General features: G+C 42.2%; 1 protein-coding gene across 1 annotated transcript; it reads left to right on the plus strand.

Moving 5' to 3' along the window:
- The first annotated feature begins 1168 nt into the window (after nucleotides 1-1168).
- LOC136157541 (zinc finger protein 708-like) lies at nucleotides 1169-7669 on the plus strand. Its single transcript, XM_065919398.1, is given in 3 exon segments — nucleotides 1169-1313; nucleotides 2734-2826; nucleotides 5823-7669. Coding segments are annotated over 3 exon segments (2085 nt in total).
- Nucleotides 7670-14159: the final 6490 nt, after the last annotated feature.

Raw genomic sequence — 14159 nt, forward strand, 5'->3', positions numbered from 1 at the left:
AAATACACATGTTTATGTTTGGCTGAGTTATGTCTTGGTCGTAGCCTGCAGAATCTTGGAGCCATGTGGGAGACTTTGTTGCAGCAGGCAAACTTTAGCTGTGGCGTGTGGGATCTAGTTCTCTGACAAGGGACTGAACCCAGCCCCCTGACTTGAGAGCTCAGACTACCAGAGAAGACCCTATAAAAACTCGTATACACTTTCTTTAGTGTCGTATCTGTGTATTTGTTTTTTACTAGTTAAATTTTAGTTCACATAAACTGAAGCAAATTCAAGATCTGTCATTTAATGAATGTTTGACAAAATATTTGCAAAAGGGTGGAACAACAATGCTGTTGATTTTATGTTATTTATGTGATGCATTCAAGACCCTGTAAAAACTTTTAGAAAGACATATAGTATATACTAAATAGTTCAAATATTATTGCTGTTATGGGTACTATTCTATCAGACCTGTCAATTTTGTAAAACACTTAAAATTCAAAGTTAAGTATCAATTCTTACCTTAGTGGTCTACCTCTTTGCTATTCAGAACGGTCATTCATGTATCAGAATTTTCAACATTACTAGTTAAAATAAGCTTGTTAAAAATGCGGTACATTGGCCCCACTCCAGAACTCTTAGATCAGAGCATGCTTTTTAAAAATATTTTCTGTTTCCTTGATAGGGGGCTTCCCTGGTGGCTCAGAGGGTGAAGAATCTGCCTGCAATGTGGGAGACCCGGGTGCCATCCCTTGGTGGGGAAGATTCCCCTGGAGAAGGAAATGGCAACTCACTGCAGTATTCTTGCCTGAAAAATCCCATGGACAGAGAAGCCTGGCTTGCTACAGTCTATGGGGTCGGAAAAAATCAGACATGAATGAGTGACTAACATGCTTTCCTTGATAGACAGTTTATCCTGTATCACACGAGTACAACTCTCAAAAATAGATAAGTCAGTGTTGATGCGATTGTTTTATAATTTCTCTTCCAGATCAGAATAGTTTCTATAGTAGTCTGTGGATCATATCTCATTCTCTTTTCCAGGGGTTAGAAATACAGTGGAAAATACGGCAGTATAAAAATTATATTCTGGTGTAACACCAGACATTCTCCTAAATCAAAACCATTTCTCTTGCTGGTTTCATCTTGGGTCACATTAGGAAGTCTTCCCAGGTCCATATGGTTCATGTCCTTTATATTTCAGGGGCTGCTGACATTCCAGGATGTGACCGTAGATTTCACTCAAGAGGAGTGGGAATGCCTGGACCTCGGTCAGCGGGAATTGTACAGGGACGTGATGTTAGAGAACTACAGGAATCTGGCCTGCTTAGGTGAGGATAACTTGCTTCCAGAATCCCTTATGTATCCTCAGGGTTTTGGTTCATTCATTCTAGAATGTCTCCTGGAATTTTCTGCTTTGTCCAGTAGAGGTTAAGATCCCTACTTTCCAGGGGAAAGTAACATTCTTTCGTGATGCAACCTGTCTCCTTGTTGTTCAGTCGCTAAGCCATGTCCAACTCTTTGCGATCCCCTGGAATGTAGCAAGCCAGGCTTCCCTAGCCATCTTTAACTCCCAGAGTTTGCTCACATTCATATCCATTGAGTCAATACTGCTCTTCAACCATCTCTTCTTCTGCTGCTCCCTTCTCCTGCCCTCAGTGTTTCCCAGCATCAGGGTCTTTTCTAATGAATTGGTTCTTCGCATCAGGTGGCCGAAGTATCGGAGCTTCAGCATCAGTCCTTCCAATGAATATTCAGGGTTGATTTCTTTAGGATGGACTGGTGTGATCTCCTTGCTGACCAAGGGACTCTCAAGAGTCTTCTCCAGCACCACAGTTCGAAGGCCTCAATTCTTTGGTGCTCAGCCTTCTTTATGTTCCAAATATCACATCCATACATGACTATTAAAAAAACCATAGTTTTGACTATACGGACCTTTGTTGGCAAAGTGATGCTTCTGCTTTTTAATATGCTGTCTTTGTCATAGCTTTACTTCCAAAGGGCAAACATCTTTAATTTCATGGCTGCAGTCACCATCTGCAGTAATTTTGGAGCCCCCCCCCTCCCAAAATAAATCTGTCACTCTTTCCACTTTTCCCCTATCTATTTGCCATGGCCTGATGAGACTGGATGCCATGATCTTAGTTTTCTGAATGTTGAGTTTTAAGCCAGCTTTTCCACTATCCTCTTTCACCCCCATCAAGAGTCTTTTAGTTCCTCTTCAATTTCTGCCATTAGAGTGGTATCATCTGTATATCTGAGGTTGTTGATATCTCTCCTGGTAATCTTGATTCCAGGTTGTGATTCATCCCGCCCAGCATTTCGCATGATGTACTGTGCATAGAAATTAAATAAGCAGAGTGGCAATGTATAGCCTTGATGTACTCCTTTCCCAATCTGCAACCAGTCAACTGTTCCATGTACGATTTGAACTGTTGCTTCTTGACCTGCATATTCTTCATTCTAGGTTCGTGGTAATTCTGTAGGTTCTGTGGTATCAAATAGTGCCACTCTCCTCTTAAAACCGGAGCTCCACTACCTGCTTTTGCCTTAGTAGTACTTGAGCATAATATCAGAATCTGATTTGGATGCATTTGTCTTTTAAAGATGCTTCCAATAAACTATTTGGTGAAATCATTTTTTTAATGCTATTTTAACTTTCCACCTTGACTTCTCTCTCAGCTGAACACATATTGGATTGGAAATTGATGACTATCTCAGAAAACACATATTCCTTTTTCTGATGAACAGGTCTTGTGGTCTCTAAGCCAGACCTGGTCACATTTCTGGAGCAAATGAAGGATCCCTGGGGTGTAAGGAGAATAGAGACAGCCATACACCCAGGTATGTGTCTATGGATGAAGCAGATAACTCGGGTGAGAGGGACAAGAATTGTGGAGGAAGTCGTATTTTGTCGTGTGGTTTGAGAAGATCTGCTTCTCAGATTTATTTCTGTCACTGTCATAGAGTGTCATCTCCTGACCCATTCCTGATTCTTTTTATCATTTGTGTATTTTTCTCCAGTGATTAATTTTCACATTCACAGTTAGAACCAAATACTTGTCTTGGCCTGGAACAACCTGCATGACCTGATAACTCGTCCATTTTGGGGAGGTTTTAGAAAATCTGCATATTTCTGAGTAACTATATTAAGCCCTTTTAAAAGTGCTGATTCTGTCCCTAGTCAGAAGTGTGTGGGTGGAGCTGTGAAAAAATTGCCAACGTGTAGGAATACTGGGGACAGATGTTTTTTGTTTTCTACCATATAATTTCCAGTCCACTGGAAACTACACATATGACCTTAGAAATTTCATAATCAAATCCTTTCTTCACTGCATAAGACACCTCACTAAAATGAGAAAATGCAAATCTGAATTTTATGTTAAAGTTTCTCTTTTTTATATGATTTAACATTAAATATGTTAAGTATATTTGCCCAGTTCATTAATGCTAAAATACTTTAATATTTTTTAACTCACAGAGTTTTTAAACAAATTATTGGCGTGGGAGTTTAGAACATTTCCCACAATGCTTTTTTCTGACTCTTCTTCACTATTAAGGTTATAGATTATATAGAGAAATCTTTAAGAAGAAATTTTTCTGTTCCAATAATGCTATTTTACAATGTTATGTGAGTTTTGCTGTACAGAAAGAATAAGTGATACTTATACACATTTCCCTTCTTGATTAGATTTCCTTCCCATCTAGGTCACCACAGAGCATTGAGTAGAGTTCCCTGTGTTCTCACCATGGTTTTCAAGTCTCACTTCTCATTTTGTTTGTTAAGAGCACTTACCTTATTAAATCTATCTTGTTTGTTATGAGACATCCCACAACATTATCATTTATGCCATCTATTTCTGATTAGTTCTAAGTAAATATCATTTATGATTTTAGACTCTATTAGAACATGCTCAGATAACAACATGAGTTGTAAGTGGGTTAAATAATTAGTAGGCATTAGCATTTGTGAAAATGTTTTGTTTGTAAATTTGATTACTTAAAGCAAAAATTACTCATTGCACTGCTCAACTGCTCCTCGCTTCATTGTTCTTGTACGTTTCTATCTTGACTTTTCTGCACCATACTCCTTTGTCATCTCATCTTGTCCAATGTTCTGTGTTTGTGGTCTCTGTTCTGCAGGCTGCAGATGCTAGTTCCTCTTGCTCTGGTGTCTCCTCCGGGGTGGGTGAGGTGGTCCTGAGACTTGTGCCCTTATGCCCTTGAGAGGGGGTTGATGGTTACTATTGTGACCAATGCCTGCCCAGATCTTGAGGGCCGCTTCGCCTTTTCTCTGTGGCTGTCACTGTCTGTGGCGGGATCTGCTTCCTGATTGGTGGAACAGAGGCCCCAGATCTGAAATTAGCTCTGCTCTGATCTGTGGTGCTTCTGATCTAGTGGGACTGGAGCACACCCACTGGGAGGGAAGCCATTGAGTGTTGCTCCTCTGGGATTGCTCTCCTCGGAGAGTGCTCTGCGTGTCATCCTTCATGTGCTGTATGAGCCCTCATGTGACCCCTGTGTTGGCATTGACCTTGACCCCACCTGAACCATGGGTATGCTGGCACTTGACCCTGGTGTCTCTCAGATGTTGTTTTCACCAGGTCACCAGCAGAGATCCACTGTGGTCGTATCCCACGTGTACATTCATTGTGGAGGTGGACCTGCTGCGGTGCTATGGGGGCAATGGAGACTATGACCTGGCCAAAATGCCTCATGTGCGTGCCTACAAACTCTACACTTGCTAAAGCCAGACTGGTCTTGTCTGCCAGAGCCTCATTTCCATCCAGATGTTCTGTTGGGGCTGAGTTTACCAAGCCAGTTGTGGGGTGTAACACCATGGTTTGTACAGATGCAAGGAGATATCTCAGCTCTTCTTGCTTAGTGTCAGGGCCTTGAGACTCAGCTGTGGTTTCAGCACCACCTGTGCATTGGGACCACCCACAGGCGTGTGCTCTGAAGGTGCCCCTGGAGCCCATGAGGCTACCTTGGTGGGGAGGAGGCTGTGGAGGAGGAAGCAGATGTGGGAGTCGTGAGATCACCCACCTAGGTGGGAGCCATTGCTAGTGCCTGGGGAGGCAGGGACAGGCAGAGGGTCAGAGAGGCTGCAAGGAGGTTCTTCCCTTCGGGCATCAGCAACAGCGCCCCTCTGCTTCTCTGGTGGTTCAGGCTTCCTCCACAAGCATCACATTTGCAGAGCTCCTCCCTCCCTCCCGTCCCCTCAGGATGTCTCCTCACGGCCAACTGCAGTCCTCTGCCTGGGTCTGCTCTCCAAACCGCACGTTTCAGCACCCAGCCCTTGTCTGCAGCGGAGGACACCCTCTCAGGCTGGGTGGGCAGGGCAGGGGTCAGTACCCTGCGTACACGTCTCACTCTGTCCTGCACGCTGGTTGCCGTGTTCTCTTCCCACAGGGAACGAGGCTCCCCGTCTGTCCCAACTGAGCTCCCCCCAGTGAGGGGCTTCCCTGGATGTGGAGACCTCTCCTCTCTTCAGATCCCTCCAGGTTTTTGCGGGTCCCATCCGGCTTCTTTTCCTCTTCCCTTTCCTCCATCACTCTCTTGTCCCACCTGGCTCAGCAGGAATCTTTCTTGTCCTTTCAGGTGTCCAATTTCCTCTGCCCGTGTTCTGCAGGGCTCTGTGAGAATTTTTCCACTACAAGATGTATTCTTGATGCTTTTGTGGAGAGAGATGAACTCCGTGTCTTCCGAATCCTCTGCCATTTTGACTCCTTCTATCTTGGTTTTAGGCTTAATCTAGCCAAGTGTATGCCAATTTTATGTAAATTGTAGAGTATATTCCCCAAGAATAGTAAGTAGAATAACTTATTCGTATCTTTCAGCTGTGTCTTCTCATGACACCCAGGGTTTGAGGACCCAAAAGCCAGGCTTAGAAGATTTACTCCCAACAGCAAGGATAGGAATATATGAAAAATTTCACCTTCGAAGTTTACATTTAACCAAAGACTGGAAATCTATGAGGGCATATAAAGAGCGGAGAGCATGTTATGATGGACACAACCAAGTTGGTACAGTTTCCCATAAAGTAAACATTACCGCCAAAAGAAATCAAGGATGTGAATCAAATAAAGAAAAACCAATTTCAGATAACCAATTTCAGTCATCAACATCTGCAGATAAGTGTATATTTGTCAGCAACGACCCACATCATCTCTTGAAACATACATGTTCTCTGAAGGGAAATGTGGAAAATCTGGAAAGTCATCTAGCCTCTACTGGAGATACTCATTCAAACCTATACTCTGAGCATAACTGTCCATTAAATATACATTCAAACATTTCTGGAAACCAGAAACTTAAACATGATGGTGAAAATTCCCAAAACAATCAATTTGAGGGATCCTTTAACAAGGGTTTCTTGTTCTTCAACCAACAACTATTTTCTCCTTGTTCCAAAATCTGTAATGGTGTTAATAATGGGAGACACCTTATTCAACCATCATTGTTCAATACATATGGAGGTATAATTAGTGTGGAACAACTTTACAAGTGTAACAAAATGAGGAATGCCTTAAGCAGGAGCTCTGCCCCCAATAATTACAAGAGAATACATGATGGAATGAGAAGCTCTTCATGCAATGAAACTGGGCATAATGTTGACCAAGACTCATATCTCGTGAAACAACAGGGACATCAATCTTCAGACAACAATTCTGAGCATAATAAGTGTAGGAATATATTTTATCAAAGCTCAAATCTTACTATAAATCCTTATAAGTGTATGGATATTGGAGACAAGAGTTATAATTGTTATGATTATGGTAAAGTTTTTAACCAGTTTTCAAAACTTATTCAACAGCAGAATATTCAGACTAAGTGGAAACATTGCAAGTGTAATACATGTGGAAAAGTCTTTAGTAACTCACCAAATCGAAATAGACATAGGAAAATTCATACAGGAAGGAAAGATTTCAAATGTACAGCATGTGGCAAAGCCTTTAGTCAGAGATCATATTTAACTGAACATCAGCGAATCCATACTGGGGAGAGACCTTATAAATGTACAGACTGTGGCAAGGGTTTTAAGCAGCGTTCAACTTTAACTCAACATCAACGAATCCATACTGGGGAAAGACCTTATAAATGTACAGACTGTGGCAAAGCGTTTATCAATTATTCACATCTTACTCAACATCAACGAATCCATACTGGGGAGAGACCTTATAAATGTACAGACTGTGGCAAGGCTTTTAAGCGGACTTCAGCTTTAACTGAACATCACCGAATCCATACTGGGGAGAGACCTTATAAATGTACAGAATGTGGCAAAGCCTTTATCAATTATTCACTTCTTAGTCGACATCAACGACTCCACACTGGGGAGAGACCTTATAAATGTACAGCATGTGGCAAGGCTTTTAAGCAGAGTTCAAATTTAACTCAACATCAGCGAATCCATACCGGGGAAAGACCTTATAAATGTACAGACTGTGGCAAAGCGTTTATCAATTATTCACATCTTACTCAACATCAACGAATCCATACTGGGGAGAGACCTTATAAATGTACAGTCTGTGGCAAAGCCTTTTCCCAGATTTCAGGTCTTTCTCGACATCAGAGAGTTCATGCTACAGAGACACGTTAGAAATGTATGGAATGTGGCAAAGGATTTCCTCACAGCCGTCACCTCCCTCACAATCAGAGAATTCATACTACAGAGAAACCCTAGAAATGAATCAGTGATAAAAAATTTGGTCCTAAATATACTGTTTTGAAAAAAAGAGTGCTTTCTTTGGAAAGATACATGAATGAAATAAAAACATGTACAAAAGTGCTTAATCAAACATCAAAAGTAACTCAATACCAGAGATTTCATACTAGAAAGCATTTCATTAGTACCACTTTTGTTGAATTACTCTAAGCAGAAACACTGTAGCAAGTATTCCATAAGTAAAACACATACAAAATTGATATATTAGTATGGATCACAAGATGAAGGGGTGGATATTTGTAACGGTATAATTATTATTAATGTATCCTTGTTTATGTTAACATTATTTGAGATTATTAAGAAACCAAAACGAATGTAATTCAACTCTCAAATTACTACATGCTGTGATTTGTTTCTACTGTATATACGAACTTATGTTTTTGATGGTTGTTGCCCAATGGTAAGAGAAGCCCTCCTATATTAACTGGGAATCATTTACATTTATTCTCCAATTTACAAGATTAAGAACACAGTCATGTTATATACACAATAAACCTCTGAATGGAGGTATTTGTCACTGATGTCAAACACCTCTGTGGTCACCATGATGTAAGTGTTCAGGAAATAATTCAAAGTAAGACAGAAGTTTGCTCTAAGTTTTCAATAATTATGTCAGTTGCTTTTTAAGCATAAAACAAGGATAGTTCATGAAAATCGAAGGTATTTTTATAACATCAGCATAGAGAAATCATGCATATTATCTGGCAGGCTTGAAGTAAGGACACTTTCTCTTCTATCTGATGTAAGTATAGAAAACTCTTTCTGGGAAAGTCATATTAATATAATGAATGTCCATCCATGTTTACTAAATTAGCCTCCATTTTGTAAACCATATAAATCACATTCTCAGATCATTTCATCAGAGAAACAGGAAAGGTTTTAGAAGCTTGTAATGTGTATTTTAATCAAGGATCAAACAAGAATTGTAAAAGGTTTTATTCCATCTGTGTAAAATTAATGTACCTTAATTAATAAAAGTGAATGGTTTTTCAGTGTTACAATTGATGTGGAATGAATGAAGGGTGAACGCACCACCAGCATTACCCTCTCCCACCTATTTAAGGTTGCTGGAAAGGTAACGTCATGATAAACTATTTGTAGCACAGGGGGATGGCATCTGTAGAAATTAGTTCCTTACTGCCATTAAACCTCTCATAACTTCATATATTTCCCACCATTTCTACGTTGTATCTCCTCTCCGATTTTTATCTATTTGGACATTGTGGTGGTTCTAAAAAGAAGGATCATACAGAGTACTGTTGTGAGTTGCCCTGAGCTGCTCCATGCTGTTGTTGCCTCAGCATCTGTCTGGGGAGCAGGCACCCTGCAGGTCCTTGAACTCACACCAGCCAGTTCTGTGAGCACTTGCACTAGATGACCCCTTCCTTGGGACCAGCAGTCTTGCTGAACCCCAGGGTCTACTGCACAGGCTCCCCTTCAGTGATACCCTCTGAGCTCATCAGAATCCTGCTCGTCTTTGTTTGAATGGATCCCTCCACACTCAGCCTGTGGGACCCATAGCACTTCACCCAGGGTCAGGTCTGAACCCCAAGTAGTGGAATTTTCTCTGCCTGGTTGTAGCCTTGATCTTCCTCAGTGGCCTTCAAGGCTTGCTCTGAATTTTCTGAGGACCTAAACTCAGAGTCATAAACTAACCTTCTGTAATTGTCCTTTCTTGTTCTGTTAGCTTAAACTTTTCAGGGGCTCATTTAAGCAAATGTAAGTTTAACAAAGTCACAAAAAGAATAATCAGAAGCCATGATGGGAAAATTCTGAAACAAGATTTATAAAATCTTACCCTGTATCATTCTTAGCACATGTGTCTTGTAAGGCTTAAAGGAACTGTTTCCTGATGGCTTTGTCATACTTTGAATGCAATATATAAATATCTGAAGATATATACATAATATAATTTATATAACACACATTGAATAGAAGATATAAGTATCTGAAGATATACATGTTAGTGAGAAAACCAAGTAGGAATATGTGAGTGTATGTGTATTCCTACACATTTAACTTAGAGAATTTAGAAATGTTAGATCAAAACTGGTCATTTCAGAATTGCAGATGATTTACTAAAAACTGTAAAGCTTCTCAATTTGTTGATTAATCTCTTTTGTCTACTTTTCATGGAATTCACTTCCTTAAATGTCAGAAGGTTATGTTTTTAAGGAACTTCCACACGGTCCAGCCACGTGACTGCACCAGCTTACATTCCCTCCAGCCATGTAGGAGGTTCCCTGATCTCCAAGCCCCTTCAGCGTTTGTGATATTATTAGTGGGCTTTTTGCTCATTGTTCTGACTGGCATGCGGTGATACATCCCTGTAGCTTTTCTCTGCATTCCTTATTGTTCAGCGCTGGTGAGCATCTTTCTTTGCCTCCTGCCCATGGAAAGAGCAAGCTGCCCGCCCGGCCTCAGCAGCTGTGGGGCACAGGCTCAGTCTCCCCACAGCACGTGGGGGATTCCTGGTCCAGGGGTGCGGCCCTTGTCCCCGCAGGGTCAGACGGGTTCCCACCGCCGGTGACCAGTCTGCTTAGCTTTTTTTCCTTTTGAGACATATATATATATATATATATGTATACTTATTTATTTATTTATTTATTTATTTATTGGAACATAATTGCTTTACAATGTTCTGCTAGTCTCTGCTGTATGACGTCATCAATCAGCCGTGAGTATACATAAATCTCCCTCTTGGCCCTCCCTCCCGTGGTCTCACTTTCACCCCTCTGCTCAGCACAGAGCACCGAGCTGAGCTCCTGTGGTAAACAGCAGCTTCCCACCAGCTACCTATATTAACCATCAGTTCAGTTCAGTTGCTCAGTCGTGTCTGACTCTTTGCGGCCCCATGGAGTGCTGCACGCCAGGTCTCCTGTCCATCATCAACTCCTGGAGCTTGCTCAAACTCATGTCCATTGAGTCAGTGATGCCATCCAACCACCTCATCCTCTGTTGGCCCCTTCTCCTCCCCCTTTCAATCTTTCCCAGTGTCAGGGTCTCTTCAAACGAGTCAGTTCTTCATATCAGATGGACAAAGTATTGAAATTTCAGCTTCAACATCAGTCCTTCCAATGCATATCAGGACTGATTTCCTTTAGGATGGACTGTCTGGATCTCCTTGCAGTCCAAGGGACTCTCAAGAGTCTTCTCCAACGTTTTACCCATGGTGGTGTATATATGTCAATGGTACCCTTTCAATTGGTCCCCCTCTTCTTCTCCTGCTGTGTCCACGTCTGATCTCTATATTTGTGCAAATATTGTCTTAACGGATATGTATGGAATTTAAAAAAATAGTATTGATGAACTTATTTACTAAGCAGGAATATAGGCGCAGAGGTAGTTCTTAAGCTTTTGCATGTTAAGCGTTCAAGGCATAAAATACATTGACAATCATTTCATGCATTTTACAGTTGTAGCCACGCGTTCTGGGAAACAAACTGACTCAGAAGGATAATGCAGATAGTGGAGAGCAGTTTATTACATGGGGGTGGGGTGGGGTGGGGGTGGGGGGCAAGGCAGAGTCTCCTCTTAGCCAAGGACCCCGATGAGTTTTTGTGAAAACTATATATAACCTAAGTGTACTTGCTCAAACCCACCTCCCCAAATTGCTTGAAACTAGTCTGGACAAGGTAAAAGAGAGATGCAATCAAAGGTAACCCATGATTCATGTGTCACAGGACTAAATAAACAGTGGATATTTATCAACAGGCCTGTGGTCATATCCCAATAAACAAAATGAAATTTACCACTTTGTTCTGTTACAGAGATAATTAGCATATTTTTTTTGGCAACAGAGTCCTAGTGCAATTCCTGAGGCTCTTTTATGGGGGGCGGGGTGGGATCTGAGTTTCCATTGGTATGCCATTTCTACAGACACCAGGGCGCAAAGTTCAGAGTCCACTGGGAGGGTGACCATGCGTGTAGCCTAATGCTCACAGCCTGGCCTAAGACAGAGGCCAGCTCTATCTGTTTCCTCCTTCATTACTAAGTGAAAGAAGCCCATTTGAAAATGCTACAAAAAGTACGATTTTTACAATATGACATTTTGGTGTAGGTAAATGTTCTTATGTGTGCTCAGTTGTGTCTGAATATTTGTGATCCCAGGGAATGTAGCCTGCCAGGCTCACCTCTGTCCATAGATTTCCCAGGAAAGGATACTGGAGTGGGTTGCCATCTCTTCCTCCAGGGGATCTTCCTGACCCAAGGATTGAACCTGAATCACGTGGATGTCCTGAATCGGCAGGCAGATTCTTTACCACTCAGTCACTGGGAATCTAGTAAGAAATATAGAAGAGATTAAAAAGGTCCATGATTACTGTGGGTTTCAAAGGAGAGACTATGAATATCGTAAGTCTAGAGAACTTTCATTAACACAGATGAAATAATTTGTGTTAAGCTGTCATGATGGACACATGTTATTAAACATTTATCTAGAGGTATGGAGTGCACATTCCTAAAAGAGGAACACAGGGGCAAACTAGAGAGTTGATCTATTTACTGCCCATGTAGATTCAGCAGTGGTAATAAATGCTCGCTCTGGTGGGGAAAGCTCAGTAGGGAGATTGTCCACACGTGGGAACAAGAGGTATATGGGCAATGTCTATACTTTATTCTCACTTCTGCTGTGAAACTAAATCTTCTACAAAGTTGGTACTGGTGAATGCATGCCGGACCAGCCGGGAGATTTCAGCGAGCAACACGACGCGTTCCTTTAGGCTAAGAAATAAAGACACAGGACAGATGGGGTCGAGAGGATCGCTGCAGTCAACAATGCTCCATTATTAATCTAAGCTTCATTTATACTTAAACCAAGAAGGAGGCATCCCAAAAAAATTCTTCCCCATGTACATCATCTTTAAGATAACAATCACTACAACTCTCACTAGGCGCCAGAGCACAGGAATAGCATCCTGGTTTATTCTAAGGGTAATCGTAAAAAGGCTATCTGTCTGCGTTTTGTGTGCATTCAAGGCTTACTAGTGTTCTGTCTAACTTTGGATAGTAAATTCCAGAGGAGTGGCGGGACAGAGAGCTATGTCCTTGAAGGGACCCTTGATAATCAATCAAGGCAGCTCCGAGAGTCAGCTCTTTCAAGCCGCTCCCAGAAAATGCAGACTGAATATTTTTTAGAATATATAATATGAGAAAGATGTATATGCTTCTATCTTTAATTTTCCTTGGTCATTATACTTTAAAGATGTGGGAAAATAGAGCTCTCTAAATGGAGCAGACAACAAACTGGAGCAGTTGATTCATAAAACCTAGAAAAACACACACAGGAAATAGAGCAACATTCTCAGGTGTTAACTCATGTGTGATGTAACTTATGACAACACGGATCATTACTTCTTTGGTTGGTCATCAGAGAGCATTTAGGGCACCGCTTTCAGAGGCATTTGGCTCCGCCCAAACGCACTGTGAATCTAGCGTGTCCTGCTCAGTTCAGTTCAGTTCAGTGGCTCAGTCGCCCTGAACTGCAGCACGCCAGGCCTCCTGCTGCCCCTGGTTTCTTTTCCAAGAAAGCGGGGCTGGAAATGCCTCCAGGCTCCTGGTCTCTGAAGTTGGAGGTGCCACGCCTGCAGAGAGGTGGTCACAAAGCAAATCATTTTGTGAAAACCCGTGTCCCCAGGCTGCAGAGGGGGGTGAGAAAAACTAAGGACAGGGGAGATCTATGGGGAGAATTCAGCAAGTAAAGCCTGGCAGGGATCCAAGACCCCCAGGTGATTCCCACCACTCACTCACCTCTCCCCTCCCAGACCCCAAGGGTACAGGCAGGCTGTGGACCACCACACCCATCCTAGAAAGAGCCCCTCCCCAGGGAATCAGATGACTTTCTTTGTTTCTAGAAGTTCCCTCCTTAAACCCTCTCTTCCTGAGGTCTCTGGTGTGAGGTTCCCCTCAGAACTCTGAATGCGGATCTTCCTCTTGCATTTTTTTCTCAACCCTCAAGGCTGGGTCAGCCAGCCCAGAAGGAGGTCCATTGTCTCTTTTCAGCTGTTCTCTGTAACTCGAGAACGAAGGAGAAGAGCTAGCCCGGACGATCTGCAAATAGTGTAGAGCACCACGATGTGATTAGCATTATCACGTTCCTCTTGATTCCCCACTACAGATTGGGAACACAGAAAGTCGAGAAGGGGCTCAAGCGCGTGAGGGAAACAGGAAAACTTTTTCTTCTCTTTCCCTACAGCAGTTGCAGGTTAAACAGCTGCATGGATGCCTTTGAAGGTATTTTCTCAAGATGCAGATGTGAGTTTGCGACATAACATCCCCAGAGAAGACGCAGAGCAGGAGGAAGAAGAGGAGGAAATGGCAGCTTCTGAGGTACGAGTCCTGTCTCGGGTCTGGGGCTGTGTCTGCTTTTCTTCCTGAAATGCCTGGAGTGAGAACCTGCAAACCTTTAGTTCTCTGCTTCTAACTTTTCTGCCTGGGTGTTTGTTATCAA

The sequence above is a fragment of the Muntiacus reevesi genome, chromosome 2 (assembly GCF_963930625.1).
Source record: "Muntiacus reevesi chromosome 2, mMunRee1.1, whole genome shotgun sequence".
Classification (NCBI taxonomy): Eukaryota; Metazoa; Chordata; class Mammalia; order Artiodactyla; family Cervidae; genus Muntiacus; species Muntiacus reevesi.